The sequence below is a fragment of the Siphateles boraxobius genome, unplaced genomic scaffold, assembly GCF_051911475.1.
Source record: "Siphateles boraxobius isolate OS27281-9 unplaced genomic scaffold, OSU_SipBor_1 16, whole genome shotgun sequence".
Lineage (NCBI taxonomy): Eukaryota > Metazoa > Chordata > Actinopteri > Cypriniformes > Leuciscidae > Siphateles > Siphateles boraxobius.
Window position 1 is genome coordinate 3,628,141 of NW_027508766.1, and position 22,289 is coordinate 3,650,429.

The window sequence follows — 22,289 nt, forward strand, 5'->3', positions numbered from 1 at the left end:
ATTTCAGGAGTTGGAGAACGGTGAAACGTAGATAATCACAGGTAAGTAACACATTCAGTGTAATGGCAGTCCTAGTCATAGACCAGACAAAGTCTTTGTGTGATGCAGGCTTTTATGCAGAGCTGCTAATGAGTGTAATTAACGACAGGTGCGGGTGATGACAGAGTCAATGCAGTTGGAAGCCAGGGATGGGAAACAGTGCAGATGTGAGTGACTGAAGATCGTGACCATGACAAATAAGTACAGTGTACTTTTTTAATCTTTTTATTTTTTACATAGTTAAAGACAACTATACAAATTGGGACCAGTAATGCTGTTCATTTTTCTGTTGAACATCCAGATAACTCCAAACACCTTTTTGTGTTTGTACTTTTGTAAATCTAAAAAAAAATTGCATTAGGTAATATATGAACTGAAGTTTAATGACATTTGTAAGCATTTTAATTGACATTAAATAATGATCTGTTAAGCATTATAATGTTTGTTAATGATTTATTAATGAAAATTATTATAAAGTGTTACTAGTTAAGCTTACTATCCTTACAAGTTTGACAAAATTAAACTGTTCAATAGTTTGGTCCAGTAAATTTTTTTTTTTAAATAAAGTCATATTTTTATTCAGCAAGAACATTGGTGACAATAAAGACTTTTTGCATTGTTACAAAAATGTTTTAGTTTCAAATGCTGTTCTTTTGAGCCTTCTATTCCCGAAAGAATCCTGAAAAAAATGTATTACAATTTCCACAAAAATATTAAGTATAGCACAACTGTTTTTAACAGACTGGAGTTTAAAAAAAACACAGACTGGAGAAATGGCTGCTGAAAACTCATGCCGGAATAGGCTAAATCAAATAATAGATAGGAAAAGAGAAATAGAAAAGAGTGTTTAAAAATATTGCACAATATTATAGTTTTTGTAGGCTATTTTAATCAAATAAATGCATTGGTGAGCATTAGACACTTTAAAAAAAATCCAAACTCAAGCGATGATATGGCCCCTTTTTTGCCTTGGGCAGTTCTTAGCCACTAATGTGTAGAGACCTCACAACAAGCTGACAGTTACAAAAATGGAGATACTTGACTGACACCGTAATCACATTGCTTAGGCTATAGTCAAATTGTCAGGTATACAGACACAGTATCTGATTAGTGTTTATAATCCTGTCCTTTGCCACTAGCCTGTAGCCTAAATATTGTAAAAATACAGTTCTACACTCGGTCATTCATCTTTATTACAATGTTTACTGTTTATAAGAAGTTTGATAGCTGCAACACCTTGAGCTATTCTCCTTGAGCTCAATATACACGTTTAAATAAGTAGGCCTAGCTATAATGACTATAAAATGAAAACGAACAAGGTTTAGAGTTTAAAGACCTCTACAGTCACGAAGAATAAGATCTCTAGCAGATTGTGTGGAGCTCTTTAAATTGTCCGTTGGTGCGCGCGCGTGTGCGTCCGCGCGCTTGTGTCAGTACCGAGACGAGCGAGCGCTGGCGGAGGCAGCAGTGGCGCATCTCACATATATCTGCCGCTGGAATATAACGGCTGCTTTAGGATGTGAACGGGTTTCGGCCTCGTCACCGGCCAAAGCCTATGTTTTCCCATGACAAACTGATGCGACAAGAGAGCGAGCGAGCGCGAGAGTGAACGGTACAGGGGAGCGGAGAGATCATCGGTATTATTATGAGAAAAGAGGACGGGGTTGTCGGAGCCGTATTTGTTTTGCTCGCGGAGATGAGGCGGGGGGTAGCGAGTCGCTACAAAATCGTTGGGCTCCGGCCAAGCATTACTCTGTTTTAGCACATATATATCGCAGCGCTTGCGTTTACATCGTCAACAGACGCGTTTGATCGCTACGGTTTGCATCGCAGAAAAATAATGCAGCTGTCTCGAGGACATCTGTGAGATTTGCGGACTGCTGTTGCCGCTGCCATGACAGACACAGGCTTTACCGAGCAGGCGGTGTGAGACGAGCACGGCCCCAGCTGCAGCAGCACGGCCGATGTGGGCTGCGTTTACCGGGGAGATTAAATCTGTAAATACTCTTCGCGCTATTCCTCTTTAACCGTTTGCAATCTCAGGGAAAAATGTCCTCTCGGTCTGCTTTACCGTCTGCGAACGACCGGAGCACAGATCATGTAAGTATCATCATTTCAAATGAATTATTATTGTTGTATCATCTAGGCGCTCCGTTTCCACACATATCCTCAACGCCCATAATTTAACGTCAGATGTACGGTCATTTTTGCTACCGGGATTGAATATCAAGAATTCATTGCCTGGTATCGTTCATTCATGAGAGGATGGAGAGGCAGGATACAGTGGCCCATGTACGCGTAGCAGGTTCTTTGGCAAAATGGGCCGCATCCTTGAATGTGCAAAGCAGCAAAAGAGACGCTGCGAAACGCGCAGGCAGTAGAGCGCAGGCCATCCGCATAGTTTACACATCAGCGCATCATCTGCGCACGAGCGCGTGCTCCTCTCCCAGAGAGCGCTTTTGCTTCATTGGCAGAATTTGCGGGAGAATAGCAAGAAGCACTGAGCACTCCTTCTCTGCAGATTAGAAAATGAATATAACATTTTGGGCCACCAGAGTCATAGGGAGGGTGAGGTTTTAGCGTTAACTGTGATCTGCCGTCTCCGTTCGTCTAAAGTTGCTTGCTCCATACTCAGACGCACTGGCTGGTGTAGCTAGTGGCCTACCAGTTCTGCGCCAGCACATTACAGTGTGTTTTATGAACTGACCTAAACTTGTGTTGGTTAATGTATTTAGTGTTGCTTCAATATCTTAGTAAACAATCTAAAACAACTATGGTTGTAGGCTACTTAGCCTAATTCATTTACTTATTAAAAGAGAGTGCTGTTGATTTAAAAATCAGTAGGGATTCAATTTATCTGATGTTTGACTGCTTGATTGAAACTGTCTGAAATCTTATTAAAAAATTATAATAAAACAAAAAATCTCAGCTGATGGTAAACTCTTAATTAATATAATTTTACTGGCTTTATATTTTAAAGCAAGCACCAAGGTAAACGTTTTAGATAATTAATTAAAGTGTGCACAACTAACTAAATCATTCTAATATGCGGATTTGCTGCTCAAAAACATTTCTTATTATTATCAGTGTTGAAAACAGTTTTTCTACTTAATATTTTTCAGTGCTACATTTTTTCAGGATTTTTTGATGAAAGTTCAAAAGAACAAAATTAATTTGAAATGGAAATCAAACATTATAAATGTCTTAAAGGTCACTGTTTGATCGTCCTTTTGCTATTATTTTTTTAAGAAGTCTTACTGACCCCAAATATTTTGAACGGTAGTGAATGGTAAAAAAATGACTCCTTTCTGTCAAATTCAGCACTGTTATTCTTTAGACCAACTGCCGAAACATGCACATGATAAATCTGTCATCAAAAACCAACCAGATGAAGACATCTTATTAAATAGTGAATAGTATGTGACACAAATGTTGGATATGGATGTTGACTTCTTACCTTTGTGTAGAAACTGCAAAGGCAGCATTTTTCAGCTTTCAGACAGTCTTAGAGAACACTAATATGGTGGTTATTAAATGTAACACGTTATGTTTCCTTACATGGGACAGAGACATAGTTTTAGGATAAAGAGCTAAGATAATGTGCATGGTACATTTTATTACATTTTGTTCTGACCATAATATACCATATATTATGGAAAGTTGGGGCATTTAAAGGTCTTTGCACAGGATGCTTAAGATAAAACAACCAGATCATAAATATAATGAAAATGTGAGCTAGAACTGGACTGAGCTTACTTAATACCCACACATGCTCTCTCACATTTGAGATTCTCCCAACAAACCCTTTTCAAATAGGAGCAGTCTATGCTATATTCTTTATTTATTTGGTTATAATTTTTCAAAAATAAGAGTGAGACTTCGTGCACAGTGTGTGCAGTTTGGCATATTGTGTATATAGCGCTAGGATGCTGTGTGTGAGGTAGAGTCCAGTAAGAGTATGGCAGGGCATCTTTAGTAATTTATTCAATCCCTGAGCTGTAATCCTGTGGCCAGCGGCACAGATGTGGACCTGCATGGGCATGTTTTGATTTCTGTGTGAGCTCCTTCCTCTCCCCTCTTAAGAGGGGCAGTTGGAGCCATTCAGTAAACTTCACCAGATGTTAGTTTGAGTGTTCATGGTTTAGGTTTAAATGTGCTAATCTAAACAGTTTAGTTTCAGCAGCGACAGACTAAAACCTCCATGGCAAAATAAATTAATCCTGTATTATTTTAGACCCTGAAAAACACATAGGAAGGCACAGAAAGTTATGTATTTCTTTATTAAATTATGTTTTAATTCTATTATTGTAGCACAAATTGTTTGTTTCATCGTGTGTATACCAAATCTGTGAGGACTCCTTTAAAAGCAGTTACAAACCCTCTGTAAATGCGTGAACTAGGGATGCACTGAAATGAATTTTTACCAAAAGTTTTATTCAACCTAAAAACTAAACCTGAAAATAAAGGTTGAGTGATTAAATTAAACAAATTAAGCACAGTGATTTGTACAGTTGTGTGCACGAAACAGACCCTGACATGGTTGAAATGCATCAATGGAGAAACACTAATTAAATGTCACTGTTTCAGTCAATGGCATCAGCCCACCGAAACTATTTCGGCCGAATATTTTAGGTTGCCGAATTTCCGGTGCATCAATGCCTAATCACAGATTTGAGCAACACAACTGTGACATTGTTCTTTTTTTAGAATTGTTCACACTATAGTAGTTAAATTAATCAATCAATAAAAATCTAAGTGATGCAGTGGCCAAAGATAGCAAAACATTGGTATAAATAAATAAAATAGTAATTACTAGCTTCTACAACAGTTGTGTGGCCTATCTGCATTAGTGTTGACTGATTTTTGTGTGTGTAGTAAGTAGGGTTGTAACGGTATGAGATTTTCACGGTATGATAATAGTCTCAGAAAATATCACGGTTTCACGGTTTACGGTATTAAACAATGATTATTATTATCAGCTGCAATGAACCTTAAATTAATGAAAACTGATAGGGTTTTTTGGTTGAACATATGGTTTATTAAAACAAACTTTTTTAATCTACCTTTTGAAAAAATAAGAAAGAAAAAATAAAGCTGCAGATCTCCCATTTGAACAAACATGTTTGATCAATTGAATTAATAAAATTCTTAATTTATTAATTATTATTTAAGATAATTTTTATTTTGACAGGTTGTACTAAACTCCTATGAGTTTCAGTCAGAGTGTATTTGACAATGATTATTTTCAACAAAATTATGAAATGCTCATTTAGTTCTCTCAGAGCAGCTCTGGATATGTTCATGTGTTCACGTCCTTATATAGTGAGTGAGACGGCAGACGCTTTAAACACCATGAGCGTCCCACATACTTGAGTATATACTAGGTGAAACGGTGCTGCTCATTCACACAGACACGCTGAACAAGCAGAATATAGATTTACAGTTTTTTGCGCTGTTTAATAGACACACTCATATAGCGATTTTATTTATTGCACAGCTATATTTTAGATTTATTCATCCATCTATCAAATCGCGCATTTTACGTGACTTCTGCGTTATATTGTAAATTCCCTCAGCAACACGTAAATAATATGGACTTAAGTTATAAATGGAACTTTATCTGCAGGGAGGGAAGGTGTTAGCGAATATGGGAGAACATATTTGACATATTTCCTCATTTTGCAGCCACTCTTCGTCCATATTTCTGGACACAACTGGATATCAATCTTCAAGGAAAAACCCACGTTCGTTTTTCGGATACCCCAAAGTATTCCCACACTGCAGATTTTAACTTTTTTTTTCGAAGAATTCGCAGCCTCAGTCTCAGACATTTTCTCCAGTGCACATGTATAGGTGGAGTAGTCAAGTGGAAATAAGTTGCATATGCGCATTTGAGATCTGCTTTAATTTTTTTTCCAAAACCGTGGATAAGCAAATGTTCACGATATGATAATCGTACAAGTCAATATCGCGATAAACCGCCATACCGGTATACCGTTACAACCCTAGTAGTAAGAGGCTTAATCAGTAAATGAGGATTTAATTCAGAAATCTGGTGCAGTCGGTAGCATTAGGGCTCTTTCACTAAAGATTCCTTTCTTAAAACTTTCCTATTCTTCAAATAAATTCTGCTTTCATTAATTCAATTAATAAATCTACATGCAATTGTGATCTGTGCCATCTACTTGTCTTTTTTACAGGCTAGACGAACAGGCAGGTTCAATTTCTTTCTTTGAGGCCATTTTCTTTTTTCTGTTTGCTTCAACAACAGCACATATTCCCAAGTTTAATCCCATCTATTTGTTAAAACTTTAATTAGAATAATCTTAATATATTTTCTATGTGTCTGTCTCTTCGTCCAGCATGCGTCTCTGGGGGCGAGTCGTTCAGAGAAGGGGACGAATGTGTCGAGTCGTTCACTGGGTGCCAGATGTCGTAACTCCATGGCCTCTAGCTCAGACGAGTTGCCCCACATCGGAAACTACCGGCTCCTTAAAACCATCGGCAAGGGCAACTTTGCTAAAGTCAAGCTAGCCCGCCACATCCTCACAGGCAAAGAGGTGAGAGATATAGAGAAAGTTTACATAGGTAAACCCAGAAGGGTATGATAAGATGTAGGTACGGGAGCTGCTGTATTAGGTCTCATTCTCATTAGAACACTTGTGGGCTTTAATTCTTTGGGCGGTATATTTTTAAAGTGGTCCAACTTAAGTGTGAAAATTTCCACACCCACGTTTACTTTTTATAAACCAAAGCTGATATAGTGTGATTTTAGATGGACTTGTTAGTGGGCACCAGAGAGCTTTAATAATCTTGGACAAAAATAGAATATGATGTTTAAAGAGTAGTTCCTGCACACAATGTTAAAATATGTACATTTCTAACAAAATTCTAACGATTAAATACCATTATAAAAAGTTTGCATAATTAATAGAGAACTTATTTGTGGCAGTCTGGAGCCACGTATACAGTACACTTTTGGGAGTGACAGCCGCATTTAAATGCAGATGAGAATCCCTAAAATTATGGTTGTGTTTGTGTATGGAATACAATCATCACTCCCAGACTTAAAATGGTTGATATAACCATAACACTATTGTGGCTATAAATTAGGTAGCATGGATGCTAAAAGTTTTGTGCTCTTTTTGATCGAAGTGATGTTAGTGATCAGATAAAATTTTTAATAAAATACCCATCAATGTGCTTTGTTTATACGCCTTAAGTTGTTACTAACAGCATGTGCTCTGTCTGAAGTGTACAGTATGAGTTACTTCTTGACCACATGGCTGGTGTGAGCAGCTAAAGAAGAGACTGACAGACTGGCATGAGAATTTGTGAATGAGTCAAGACACATGGCTCTGTCTCTGACTTGCGCCACGTGAGAAGAAAAGAGACATAGACGCACTTCTAATTCCATCACTGCATTAACAACTAGTTTTACAGTTGGGTGCTATACCCATTTGGTTGTCACTACCTGAATTTGTTTATTTATTCAATACGGCTGTCACTCCTGAAAATGACCAAAACTCTTAGGCAAGGAGCAGTTTTAAAACTTGGACACAGATTTCTCTTCATATACTATATTATTATGCTATTTTCTTATCTATCTTTTGTAGTATTCTAATAATAAAGTTAAATATATACAGTGCTATTAAAAAGTTTGGGTGTAGTAAGATATTTTTTTAAAAGTAATTAATACTTTTATTCAGCAAAGATGCATTAAATTAATCAAAGGTGACAGTAAAGACATTTATAATGTTACAATACAAATAAATAAAATAAATTATTTCTATTCATCAAAGAATTAAGAAAAAATGCATTATGGTTTCCACCAAAATATTAAGCTGCACAACATATTCAACACGGATGATAATAATAATAGGATTAATCATAATAAATGGCACTGAAGACTGGAGTAATGACTGCTGAAGATTCCATTTGGAATAAATTACATTATAAATATTTCAAAATAGATTGTAATTGTTCTTAAATTGTAATACATTTTCAGAATATTACTGTTTTTATTGTGTTTTTCATTAAATGAATACAGTCTTGCTGAGCACAAGAGACTTATTTTAAGTATTAAAAATTCTTACCAACCCCAAACATTTGAACAGTAGTGTACATATTGTCATTTTTCACAACCAAGAATTGTTTAAACTGGTTTCCAGTTCCTTTAGCAAGTTGCTTTTGATAAAAGTGTCTACTAATGAAAATCAAATGACACTATAACAGGTTTGATTGAATTTTTCTGGAGGCTATCTACCTGGCTAAAGGAAAAATAAATGTGTTGGAGCTCAAATCACTAATTGTCAATTGTACATTTAGGTTGCAATAAAGATTATCGACAAGACTCAGTTGAACCCAACCAGCCTACAAAAGGTAAGACCATTATGTATATATTTAGTACTTATGTTTTCAAGACATTTTCTTCTTTATTAAGACAAGTGTCGACAAATGCCACACAATGATGTAATTTTAACACATTTAGTACAGAAATGGGTAAAAATATCCATGCACACTCTATATAAAGTGTCCAGAAAATCACATATTGAGTGCCACAAGTGAGTAATGCACATATTACTATATATGCTTATCTAGAAAAGTGTGAGGCTCTTGGAAGTATTGCTGTGTGTGTGTGTGTGTGTGTGTGTGTGTGTGTGTGTGTGTGTGTGTGTGTGTGTGTGTGTGTGTGTGTGTGTGTGTGTGTGTGTGTGTGTGTGTGTGTGTGTGTGTGTTTAGTGTCTTTGTTGAGTCTGCGCTCTCGCCTGTATGCCAGTGACTCATCTGTCTCGTAATAGATTATCTCCGGCCTTCATTCCTCCTATTGAAGCCCAACACTCCACATGAGCATACATCAAGATTTTTTTTTTGATTATTGACAAACCTATGTTTGATAGGCTTCTGTCTTTGAACACACTTATGAAAACAGTAGTTTTGGATGGATCTTACATTAAATTTCAGCACAGACAACTGTTTAATTCAAGAGCTCTGATTTTGTGTGCAAAATTTGAAATGTAGTAACTTAAGCATCAGACATCAGTGATACTGTATGAGCTTTCTTTTTTATGGGGAGCATTGGCGTGTGAGTATACAGTAATTCTTTTTCTCTAAAAGTCTACTGTATTTACAATCACTGTTTAGTTATGTTCATTTTATTCCTGAGTCCTCTGATTTATCTCTTTAAATCTGGCCATGGGCAGTCTTGTTTTCAAAATGCATAATTTGTTTGTGTGCTTAGTGTATGTGTTGGAGAGGAGAGGTCGACAGCTGCGGTTCTCCACAGGCCCAGAATGCCCCACTGTGATTTAGTCTTGGCTCTGTAACACACACAGTTAACTGTACACAAACTGTAAACCACACTTATTGAACATAAGTCACGTTTGGCTTTTTGATCACTTATATAGCTGAGCTAACATGAGCTGTTATAGTGCTGGAATCACTGTTCAGTGGAGCATTTGCCAGTTGTCAGACTAAGTGTTTGTCCCATCCTTCTTTTCTTGCCCTTTAGTGTTGCACATAAAGGAAAGCTTAGCGATTTGTCCTGTGTCATGTTGTGTCATGACTTGTCTGGTTTGCTAGATGATAATTCCTATTTGATCTCCCATAAAATAAGTAATAAAAAGTAATGTTTACATGTGACATGGCTCACTAGAGCATTCATTCACAGTATGTGTCTTGTCAGCAATGCTTCTTTCTATTCTTCTGGTCTTCTGATCTGCATATTTTTTTGCAGTTAATTCAAACATCTATGAACTCTTATGTCAACAACACAGTTTCAAATATGTTTATTTTACTTTAGGAGTATCTAAAAGAAAAAAAATAGTGCTACTTTGCTATATCTTCTGGTTGTTGATTGGATGATTGGATTGAGGCAGATCATATATTAGCTTGCAGTCGATTGTAAGAACGGGCTGGGTTTAAGTTGACCAAATACCTGGAGAAGTCCAGCATAAAACACTTGAGAGGAATCTGTTGTTTCACTGTACAATCGTGTTAAGACATTTTGATTGAAAAAAAAAATACTAGGTCAGAAAAAAAAAACATGCATGGACATGGTCGTTAATACAATTCAATTCACAGTTATTTGTATAGCGCTTTTCACAATACACATCATTTCAAAACAGCTTTACAGAGAATGCATGAGTCCACATTACAATTTAGAGTGATCTGTTATCAGAGGTAACTGTCTAAGTTATGTATTTCAGAAATGTACATACAAAATTACAGTTAGCGAAAAAGGTATTAATTTAAACAATGTAATAATTGAATGCAGAAACAATGAGCTCATTGAAGTAATGAATACTTGTTAACAAATGATTATGACATTTAGAAAAATGTAGAATTGGTGCATGTTGATTCAGAGTTTGCGTCATCTGAAGTCTTTGCGGGAGTTGGCGACGTCTCTTAATAGGTGTCAAGCATCTGAAGACTTCATATGCTGGATCCAAACTGGAGCTGACAAACTTTATAGTTACCTCAGGATGCGCATCCCAAGATAAAACAGAGAAGCCAATAGAAAATAATTAGTGTAGCTGCTGTTCATAACATTAAGCAAGAATAATCATGTCCTTTTGAAACTGTGTAAGGTTAGGAGATAAATTATATGAATGCTAGTCTAAAGAGATGCGTCTTTAATCTAGATTTAAACTGGGAAAGTGTGCCTGAGCCCCGAACATTATCAGGAAGGCTATTCCAGACTTTAGGAGCCAAATTTGAAAACACTATACCTCCCTTAGTGGACTTAGATATGATAGGTACTATCAAAAGCCCAGAGTTTTGTGACTTAAAGAGCGTGATGGATTGTAAGGCGATAGAAGATTCGTTAAATATACAGGAGCTAAATCATTTTAGGTCTTTTAAGTTTTAGGTCTATCATTTTGGGGCCTTATAGGTCAGTAGCAATACTTTGTAATTGATACGGAACTTAAAGGAGTAGTTCACTTTTTAAAAAACTTTTGCTGATAATTTACTCACCCCCAAGTCATCCAAGATGTCCGTGTCTTTCTTTCTTCAGTCGAAAAGAAATTAAGGTTTTTGATGAAAACATTCTAGGATATTTCTCCATATAATGGACTTCATTGGGTACCAAACGGTCCAAGGTCCAAATGACAGTTTCAGTGCAGCTTCAAATTGCTTTAAACGACACCAGACGATAAATAAGGGTCTTATCTTGCGAAACGATCGGTCATTTCAAAAATAAATAAAAAGGTTTAAGTTTTATAAGCACAAAAGCTCGCCTTGCTCTGTTCTGTGATGCACGTTCGTGACTCTCCTGTTCAATCTCGTTCATCAAAATGAACAAATCTTTTTTCGAGTCATTTCGTTCATTCAACCCACGAAATGACTAAAAAAAGGATTCGTTCATTTTGATGAACGCTTTCGAACAGGAGAATCACGAACGTGCATCACAGAACAGAGCAAGGCGAGCATATAAAACTTAAACTTTTTTATTTATTTTTGAAATGGCCGATCGTTTCGTAAAATAAGACCCTTATGCATCGTCTGGTGTCGTTTAAAGCCATTTGAAGCTGCACTGAAACTGTCATTTGGACCTTGGACCGTTTGGTACCCAATGAAGTTCATTATATGGAGAAAAATCCTAGAATGCTTTCATCAAAAACCTTAATTTCTTTTCGACTGAAGAAAGAAAGACACGGACATCTTGGATGACATGGGGGTGAGTAAATAATCAGCAAAAGTTAAAAAAAAAGTAAACTACTCCTTTAGTAGGTAATCAGTGTAGAGATAATTGGTAATTATCGATGATTAGATAATTAGTTATATGATCTTATTTTCTTGACCTAGTAAGAACTCTAGCAGCTGCATTTTGGACTAATTGTAGCTTGTTTATTGAGGATGCAGTAAGTCAAGTCAAGTCAAGTCAAATATATTTATATAGCGCTTTTCACAATACAGATTGTATCAAAGCTGCTTCACAGTATCAATCAAAACAACTTAATGTTTGTTTATTACTGGAAAAAAGACATCCAAGTTTGGTAGAGCTGATCAATGGTATGATTGGTTAATTAATTTGAATATCCCCAACTGAGCAAGCCAAAGGCAACAGTGGCAAGGAACCGAAAAACTCCATCCAGTGACCTAATGGTGTCCTAACACCCCATCAGGTGACCCAATGGAGAAAAAAAAACCTTGGGAGAACCCAGGCTCAGTCGGGGGCCAGTTCTCCTCTGGCGTTTATGAACTAGAGGCCGAATTTACAGTAACTGTAAGATAAAAAATTTATATGAATGCCTGGCTAAATAGATGCGTCTTCAGTCTAGTTTTAAACTGGGAGAGCGAGTCTGAGCAACGAACAATATCAGGAAGGCTATTCCAGAGCTTCGGAGCTAAATGTGAAAATGCTCTGCCTCCTTTGGTGGATCTGGATATCCTAGGAATGACCAGAAACCTCGAATCTAGTGATCTTAAAGAGCGCGATGGATTGTAAGGCGATAGAAGATCCGTTAAATAGACTGGAGCTAAACCATTTAGAGCTTTATAAGTCAAAAGCAATACCTTGTAATTAATACGGAACTTTATAGGTAACCAATGAAGTGATGATAAAATCGGTGTTATATGATCATATTTTCTTAATCTAGTAAGAACTCTAGCGGCTGCATTTTGGACTAACTGTAGCTTGTTTATTGAAGATGCAGGACAACCAGCTAATAAAGCATTACAGTAATCTAGTCTCGAGGTCATGAATGCATGAACTAACTTTTCTGCATCAGAGACTGATAGCATATTACGTAACTTAGCAATGTTTCTAAGGTGGAAAAAGGCTGTTTTTGTAACATATGAAATATGCTTTTCAAAAGACAGGTTGCAGTCTAATGTAACACCCAGGTCTTTTACTGTAGCGGATAGAGTAACAGGGCATCCTACTATGTTAAAGTCGTGCTGTGAAAGGTTTTGTGGACGGTTTTTAGAACCGATAAGTATTACCTCTGTCTTGTCTGGATTTAATAAAAGAAAATTATGCGTCATCCAATCTTTTATATCTTTAACACAATCTGTCAATTTGGATAATTTAGCGTATTCATCTGGCCGTGAGGAAATATATATTTGAGTGTCATCAGCATAACAATGGAAACTAATTCCATGTTTCCTTAGAATATTACCAAGTGGCAGCATATATATTGAGAATAATAAAGGGCCTAACACAGATCCCTGCGGCACTCCATAGTTTGCCGAAGTTATAATCGATTTTTCTCCATTTAAGTAGACGAAATGGTAGCGGTCAGATAAGTATGACCTGAACCAGCTTAATGCTTGTCCTTGAACACCAGTGTAATTTTGCAGTCGATCTAAGAGTATTGTGTGATCTATAGTATCGAACGCAGCACTAAGATCAAGTAAAACTAGTACTGAGATACAGCCTTGGTCCGAAGCTAAAAGTAAATCATTTGTGATTCTAACAAGCGCAGTTTCAGTGCTATGATGTGGCCTGAATCCAGACTGAAACTTTTCATAGATGTCGTTTTCTTGCAAGAAAGAGCCGAGTTGAGCGGACACAACTTTTTCTAATATTTTTGACATAAATGGAAGATTCGAAATGGGTCTGTAATTTGCTAGGTTATTTGGATCTAATTGTGGTTTCTTAATAAGAGGTTTTATAACTGCCAGCTTGAACGTTCTTGGAACATGACCTAAAGATAAAGATGAGTTAATAATATTGAGAAGAGGCTCTCCACTACAGGTAACACTTCTTTCAGTAGTTCAGTTGGTATAGGATCTAATAAACATGTTGTTGTTTTAGATGAAGTGATAAGTTTATTTAACTCTTTTTGTTCTATGGTTGTAAAGCATTGTAATTGTTCTTGCGGGGTAATAATTGCGGCCGAATTATAAGGCGCGAGCAAAGATCGAACGTTTACGATTTTGATTCTGATGCTTTCAATTTTCTCGGTGAAGAAGTTCATGAAATCATTACTACTAAACTGTAACGAGGTATTTTGTTCAGACGACGTCTGTTTATTTGTTAGTCTAGCCACGGTATTAAATAAAAACCTTGGATTATTTCGGTTGTTTTCTATTAATTTGCTGAGGTGCTCAGCCCTGGCCGTTTTAAGTGCCTTTTTATAAAGTGACATACTGTCTTTCCACGCGATTCTAAAGACCTCTAAATTAGTTTTTTTCCATTTACGCTCTAAATTACGGGTTTCTCTCTTTAAAACATACGTAGTATTATTGTACCATGGTGCTATACTTTTTTCTCTGACCTTTTTTAATCTAATGGGTGCAACAATATCCAATGTTCTTGAGAGAATGTTGCTCATAGTGCTAGTTAGTTCGTCTAATTCATCTGTTTGTTTGGGTTCAGGCAGCAGCTGGGACAGATCAGATAAGCTATTTGAGAAATGATCTATGGTGGATGGACGAATTGTTCTACCTGGTCGATAACGTGGCGCAGCATGACATATTACAGCAGTGCGTAATATGCAAGTTACCAAGTAGTGGTCAGTGACATCATCACTTTGCGGTACAATACCTATATCGGTTGGATCGGTTCCATATGATATAATTAAATCGAGTGTATGATTAAGACGATGAGTTGGTCCGGTGACGTTTTGCTTGACCCCGAAGGAGTTTAATAAATCTGTAAACGCAGCCCCTAACGCATCATTTAAATTATCTACGTGTATGTTAAAATCTCCAACAATTAATGCTTTATCGACGTTGACCAAAAGATCTGATAGAAAGTCAGCAAACTCTTTTAGGAAATTGGCGTAAGGCCCTGGAGGTCTATATACGGTAGCCAATGCTAGAGATAATAGGGATTTTTTTCTTACATCTAAGAGCGTAACATTTAGCACAAGCACTTCAAACGAATTAAACCTATGACGAGTTTTCTGAGTAACATTAAGGATATCTCTGTAGATTGTTGCAACACCGCCGCCACGACCGATCAGACGGGGCTCATGCTTATAACAGTATCCTGGCGGAGTAGACTCATTTAGACCGAAATAATCATTTGGTTTAAGCCAGGTTTCAGTAAGGCACAGAACATCGAAATTATTATCTGTGACCATTTCATTTACAATAACCGCCTTAGGTGTGAGCGATCTAATGTTTAGAAAACCTAGCTTTAGAAATTGTTTTTGTTCACTAATAGCGAGATTTTTTGTTTTAATAACAATTAGATTTTTTCTAGATCCTGCAGTAGATTTATTATTTGATCTTAGTAAACGAGGAATAGACACAGTTTCTATGCAATGTTCTACACTAGTATTAATATCAATTAAATTGGTGCAGTAGAGACTGTGATTTGGATTTTTGGTTACTAGTCAAATGGTATTTAACATCTTGGAGATGTTATCCGACAGAAGATCTGCCCCGATTCTACTTGGGTGTAAGCCATCAGCGCGGAAGAGCCTTGGTCGCTCCCAAAACAGATTCCAATTATTTACAAAAATCAATTTCTGCTCATTGCACCATGACAATAACCATTCATTTAGCGCGAATAATCTACTGAACTTTTCATGCCCTCGTCGGTACGTAGGAAGCGGTCCAGACACAATAATCGATGTTTCAGGCGATGTGCTGCGTACCGTATCGATAAGGCTCCTGAAGTCTTTCTTCAGAACCTCCGTCTGTCGCAGCCTAGTGTCGTTAGCTCCCGCGTGCAGCACAACAGCTCCGACGCGCTCGTCACCGTTCAAGATCTCAGTTACCCGCGCAGTGATATCGAGAACACGAGCACCAGGAAAGCAGTGACTGTGCACCTTACTTTTACCTAACGTAGCGTGGACGTGTCGGACGGTGGAATCGCCGATGATCACAGCATCGCGTTCCGTTTCGCGAAGAGGGGAGAAGCGGTTCTGAGTGGAGATCTCGAAAACCGGGAGGGGCGAAAAGATTCTTGTCCTGGCTCGCGGCTTCCGCGGAACCACCCAGGCTTCGTGGTGGTGTGTTGGAGCCGGAGTGAATGAAATCATGGCTGATCGTGACCTGGACGCTCGGGACCAATGCTGAGAAACGCACGGAGTAGACGAGGTCAGCGTCAGCGGGTTACTAACGTTAATCACTGATCCGTGTGCATCAGCGCGTGATGTTTCAAGAGCTAAACGCCGGTCTCTCAGCTCAGCTTGTCTCTCTAGAAGGTCAAGGATCTGCTTTTCTACAGCTTCTAATTCAGACTGCACCGCAAGCAATTCAGATTTGTTCTCATCTGCACCAAGAGGTAGATAACATACACCTGATATATTCGCCATTTTAACAGATGGACAGTAAGTTAGCAATGATGCAACCAGTGATGCTATTAATATTTATACTAATTTATGACTCAAGTCTTGGGTATAACCGTCTTTTTAGTGGTATGGGTGTAATATAGACGCAGGATAGACGGGAAAACAAACAAACTCACAGCAGGCAACGAGGCTGACAAAAGCAGTCGATCGCAGGGCGAGCAGCAGTGAAGCGGTGTCTCGCTCTACGACCAACAATCAATGTTCAAACCGTATTTGCGCAAACAAACAAACGCAAACAAACAGACTCACAGCGGGTAACGAGGCTGACAAAAGCAGTCGATCGCAGGGCGAGCAGCAGTGAAGCGGTGTCTCGCTCTACGACCAACAACCAACGTTCAAACCGTATTTGCGCAAACAAACAAACGCAAACAAACAAACTCACAGCGGGTAACGAGGCTGACAAAAACAGTCGATCGCAGGGCGAGCAGCAGTGAAGCGGTGTCTCGCTCTACGACCAACAACCAATGCTCAAACCGTATCCGCGCAAACAAACAAACTCACAGCGGGCAACGAGGCCGACAAAAGCAGTCGATCGCAGGGCAACAGTCAAAGCGAGCAGTGTGGGCGTTGACTGTGTAGTAAGATCAATAACAAACATTAAGAAAATATATAGGGTGAATTTCCATTGCATGCCAACTTTAAACTGACAGTAACAGTTTTTAAATAGATTTAGTGGATTTTTGTTTTTGTTTTAACACAATATTGTGCTTGGTCATAATGAAAGAATGAGGCCATGTGATAAAAAAAGAGAAGAGTATCGTGATTGGCTTATAAGTCGACAACCCTCAGTAACCCACAGAGTTGAGGAAAAGAGCTGATACAGATTGGTGCAGGTGCATCACGGTGTTTCCACAGCAACAGGAATGGTATATTGGGTACTCCCTTCAGACTGAGAGACAACAAAATGCAGAAGTATATATTCTATTTGGATTTTACTGTCCTACCTTGAGGCTGACGTTGATGATAATAAGAATATCAGTATATTCTGGGAACAGAATTGAAATGGCTTTTTTTTTCTTGATAATCACTGAAGAATCACACCACCCTCTCTTTCTTTCTTTCTTTCTTTCTATCTTTCTTTCTCTTTTCTCTTTTCTCTTTTCTCTTGCAGCTGTTCAGAGAAGTGCGGATTATGAAGACCCTCCATCACCCCAACATTGGTAAGATGCACTAAAATGCAACACATGCATGCATGAATGCTGCTTTTATAATACTGACTGTGTAAAATAATTAGCTAATGCTGTTTAAACGTAAGCTTTCCAAAAATATTTGATCTCTTATATATTACAGTGCAACTCTTTGAGGTTATTGAAACAGAGAAGACGCTTTATCTTGTGATGGAATATGCAAGTGGAGGTGAGCAGTTCATACTGAAGTATGGAGTATACAACATTGTGTAACTACATAGAAGTACATAATTGTGTGTCTGTGAAAGTACTTAATGAGCTGTGTGTTCACTATAGGGTGTTTATTTGTGTGAAGTGGTTTTTCCCCAGAGCTGAAACATAATGCAAAAAGACCTTTGATACTCATAACATTTATAGGTGCATCTGTGATATTTTGGGACATTATTTGTGTGGGATTTGGTTTTCCAGGTGAGGTGTTTGATTACCTGGTGTCTCATGGGAGAATGAAAGAAATAGAGGCTAGAGCCAAATTCAGACAGGTGAGACATTTACATAATGATTACAGGACATACAGTTTAAGATCAGGGTGTTGTCACATTAAGCTTCTGGTTTACAGTTTCATCTCCAGTTTCATGCGTTTTACCTGGGTCGTATTATTTTTTTCTATTTCATTTCAGATTGTGTCAGCTGTTCATTACTGTCATCAGAAGAATATAGTTCACAGAGATCTGAAGGTATGAGTTTACACTGCAAATCTGCATTTTTGTCTTGTTTTCACTAAAAATATCTGAAACATCTCTAACACTTTTCATTTTATTTGAGAAGCAAAATTGTGTGTGGATATATCTTGAATTATGCAGATTTTTCAAACCCCATTAAATTTTATTCAGTTTTGATAATAATTAATCAATTTAAAGATACAAAAATGTATTTAGTAAAATAATGATGTAATATTACTCTCCTTCACACAGTTCATCTGTACAACTTAATTATTTTTCTGCCTCCTTCACACGCTCATGACTTTCTGTATTTGTAGGCAGAGAATTTGCTGTTGGATGCAGATGCTAACATAAAGATAGCAGACTTTGGCTTTAGTAATGAGTTTACGTTGGGGAATAAGTTGGACACCTTCTGCGGTTCCCCGCCTTACGCTGCTCCAGAGTTGTTTCAAGGAAAAAAGTATGATGGCCCAGAGGTGGACATCTGGAGCCTGGGTGTCATCCTCTACACGCTGGTCAGCGGGTCTCTTCCTTTTGATGGACAGAACCTCAAGGTACAGTTACTTTGTTCCTACACTCACAATGATCATTTCCTGCCACTTACACCCTATGGGGAAAGAACTAATACCGTCTCTTATTGCAATATTCTATGATTGTGTGATATTGATAAACTGACACCAGTTACATTTCTATTTACAACAAAAAATGCTATTAGTTTTAGTATGATTTTTTTTATTGTTTAACTCACCAAAGCTGCATTTGTTAGATCAAAAATACAGCAAACATTGTAATGTTGTGAAATATTATTACAATTTAAAATAATTGAATTCTTTGATCAATAGAAAGTAATAAAAAACATTTCTTTAAAACATATTTTTGTAACAATGTAATTAATTCTTTACTGTCGCTTTTTAATTAATTGAATGCACCCTATCTGAATAAAAGTATTAATTATAATAAAAAAATCTTGGCGGAGTACATCGAGGGAATTTTTTTTTTTTATGGTACATTGAATGCGTTTTCACTTTGGTTTTAAACATTTCTTTAAACAAGTTTTAAATATTTCTTTAAATCAGTTTTAAACAAGTTCTTTTAACCCTTATTTCTAAATTCTTTAGTATCTTATTGTCTAAAGTTCATGACACCAAGCCGACGTCAAGTCAGAGTTGCCATTGGGTAGTAATTTTTTTTATTTTTGACTTTTTACATGGAATGCAAGAACAGAGCAAATAAAAAAATTCTACATAAATGTAATATAAAATTAGATACAGGTTAGGTAGATTAGGTACAGAAATTTTATAAAGTAATCAAATGTAAAATAACACGGCATAGTCTTCACTGTATAAGTTAAATATAGATTAATCCTAATTAAAGGTACAAAAGTTATTCAGTCAAGAGCAACGAGTGATTTTTTTACAGTGCTTCTTTCGTTGTTTGATTAACATTAAAACACTAACCGCAGCAGGAATATTAAGCTGCTGTCACTTTAAGACACAATGCACGGATCTGATTACACATGTGTTTTCTTTCTTTGCTGTTTACATTCACTTAAGACATAATTGTATATCTTTAGGATACTCACCAAGTTTTTTCACATCATTTTGTGTAAAATTGTTCATTCAAGTGCAAGAAGACGTGAAAGAGAGCTCAATTCAGTATTTGCGTGCTGTTAGATGCGGCTTATTGGGCACACAGCGCATCCAACTTGTTGTTCGCATCTTCTTGCGCTTGGATGTTTTAATTGGCAAGGCTTAAAAACACGTAAACTTTCATGACGATGCAGCACAGCCCCGATCGGGACCGTAACAGTTCTGTCAACTCTTGGCCATCGAGCATTTAGATCTAGCATGTCAATTCTCTTTACGTGGCATGTGTAAGCCCCTCTTTTTCTCTCACATTAAGTGCACGTGTGTGAGAGAAAGCGACAGAGGGTGCTCTCAGCCAAGCGACGGTACATAAAGCTCACCAGGCAATGGAATTATATCTTAACTTATTTTTTTGCCTCTATCTCAATCACAGGCGACTGAAATCGTACAATTTAATAGCCATAAGCTAATTAAAGATGTTTTTTTAGTCGCCTAGCATGAAATTTTGTCACATATGTGAATGATTTACTCGCGCTGTAGAGGGTTGCTCTTAATTCCATGTGGCTCGTCTTATGTTATGAAAATATTTGCACACTGGAATGCTCAGGTAAGATGATGCAAAATTAGAACAGTCTTTTGTCTCTGCTGTCTTGACTCGCTTTCATCACTTTCACTTTTATTCTTGAGCACTGACACGTTCTCTAGACTGAACAGTCAGTCAGAGTGATCTCTCTCACCAACGGCCCCGATATGGATTCAATATGCTGAATGAGCCGAAAACTATCCTGACAGAAGCTCACCGATGGCCAACCGTCAGCTTGGTGTGTCAAGACCCTTAAGACCACTCTGATATCTGTTTGTCACACTGTTTGCTGGTACATGTGTTTTCCAGGAGCTGCGTGAGCGAGTGTTGAGGGGGAAGTACCGTGTACCCTTCTACATGTCCACAGACTGTGAGGGGATTCTGCGCAGGTTTCTTGTGCTCAATCCCAGCAAACGTTGCACTCTAGAGGTGCCTACTTGCACATTCATTGATACACTCTACCATACCAAATACTAATGTGCCTATTTCTGTGATGTAGGATGTACAGCACGCATTTGCTGGAAATCGCTAAATGCTATTATTAGTGTATGATTCATGTTAAGTCAAAGCAGATAAATGACTGAGCTAAGAAGTTTCTGTGTAGTCAGGATGCTGGTATTTCCTCCACAGCAAGTGATGAAGGATAAGTGGATGAATTCAGGGTTTGAGGGCGATGAGCTGAAGCCCCACATTGAGCCAGCAGAGGACTACAGTGACGCCAACCGCATTGGTGAGCATGTAGACCAGTAAGAAACTGGTTAAAGTATTTTACTACTGTTACTAACTGTTCTGTTACTGTGATGCATGGAATAAAGAGAATGATTGTTTCTGGAAATATTTCTTTCTGTTCTCACTTATTTCTTTGTCTTTTCAGAGATTATGGTCGGGATGGGTTTTACTACAGAAGAAATTAAGGACTCTTTACTCACTCAGAAATATAATGAAGTCACGGCTACATATCTACTGTTGGGCCTGAAGACTGAGGTAATGCATAATACATGAGGTAATCTGAGGTCCTGAAATCTGAGTTTAGTTTTAATTTTTTTCATTGCTTTTTGGTCATAGGATGGCACTGAGTCACGAGTTAGCGGCAGTATGACGTTGCCACGTGTGCGTCCAAGCCCAATGACCAATGGAACCAACAAACAATCCTCTTCTTCGTCATCTTCCTCATCCTCGCACAGCAAGACTCAGCGCAGCGCCTCTACCTACCACCGCCAGCGACGGCACAGTGACTTCTGTACGAGACACTTAAGCTTCAACTCTAAACACAAAAGTACTTCTAATTGTTTATGTTTATGATTATAATCATTATCAGTTTGTTCTGCAGGTGGTCCTAGCATGCCTGTGATGCACCCTAAGCGTAGCCCGACCAGCGGTGGAGATCGTGAGCTGCGTGAGAGCCGCATGCCGCCGAGGAAGGCCAGCTGTAGTGTAATGGGCAGTCGAACCCTACCACCATCTAGTCCAATGGTCAGCACCGCCAACAACCCCAACAAGGCAGAGATACCAGATCGCCGCAAGGAGATGACCGCCACCACAGTGAGGGAAATTTCTCTAATTGAATCATTATTTTATTATATACACACTATTGTTGAAATGTTTGGGGTCAGAAGTTTTTTTTAAAGAAATTAATACTTTTATTCAGCAAGGACACATTCAATTGATCAAAAGTGAGGGTAAAGACATTTATAATGTTACAAAATATTTCTACTTCAAATAAATGCTTTCTATTCATTAAAGAATCCGGAAAAAATGTGTCATGGTTTCCAGAAAAATATTAAGCAGCACAACTGTTTTCGACATTGATAATGATAAGAAATGTTTCTTGAGCACCAATAATAATAATAATATAGTAAAATAGAAAAGTTATTTTGAATTGTAATAATATTTCACAATTTTCTATTGTATTTTTGAGCAAATAAATGTGACTGAATCCTAAATATTAAAAATAATAATTTTGCATCATAATTCTTTTTTAA

At 37.6% G+C, this 22,289-nt stretch overlaps 1 protein-coding gene across 3 annotated transcripts in view; it reads left to right on the forward strand.

Annotated features, from left to right (window-relative positions):
• The first annotated feature begins 1,452 nt into the window (after positions 1–1,452).
• The window catches only part of mark4a (MAP/microtubule affinity-regulating kinase 4a), a 29,150-nt gene continuing 8,313 nt past the window's right edge, over positions 1,453–22,289 (forward strand). The window contains exons 1-13 of one of the 3 annotated variants that reach the window (XM_077231169.1): positions 1,453–2,139; positions 6,402–6,599; positions 8,368–8,421; positions 17,404–17,452; positions 17,583–17,648; positions 17,888–17,958; positions 18,097–18,153; positions 18,456–18,692; positions 20,617–20,736; positions 20,938–21,037; positions 21,182–21,291; positions 21,373–21,547; positions 21,638–21,849. In XM_077231169.1, the coding sequence (XP_077087284.1) occupies positions 2,089–2,139; positions 6,402–6,599; positions 8,368–8,421; positions 17,404–17,452; positions 17,583–17,648; positions 17,888–17,958; positions 18,097–18,153; positions 18,456–18,692; positions 20,617–20,736; positions 20,938–21,037; positions 21,182–21,291; positions 21,373–21,547; positions 21,638–21,849 (1,500 nt within the window). In that variant the 5' untranslated portion in view covers positions 1,453–2,088. The remainder of the gene's footprint in view (positions 2,140–6,401; positions 6,600–8,367; positions 8,422–17,403; positions 17,453–17,582; positions 17,649–17,887; positions 17,959–18,096; positions 18,154–18,455; positions 18,693–20,616; positions 20,737–20,937; positions 21,038–21,181; positions 21,292–21,372; positions 21,548–21,637; positions 21,850–22,289) is intronic. The other 2 variants (XM_077231168.1, XM_077231170.1) reach the window with 2 other exon arrangements.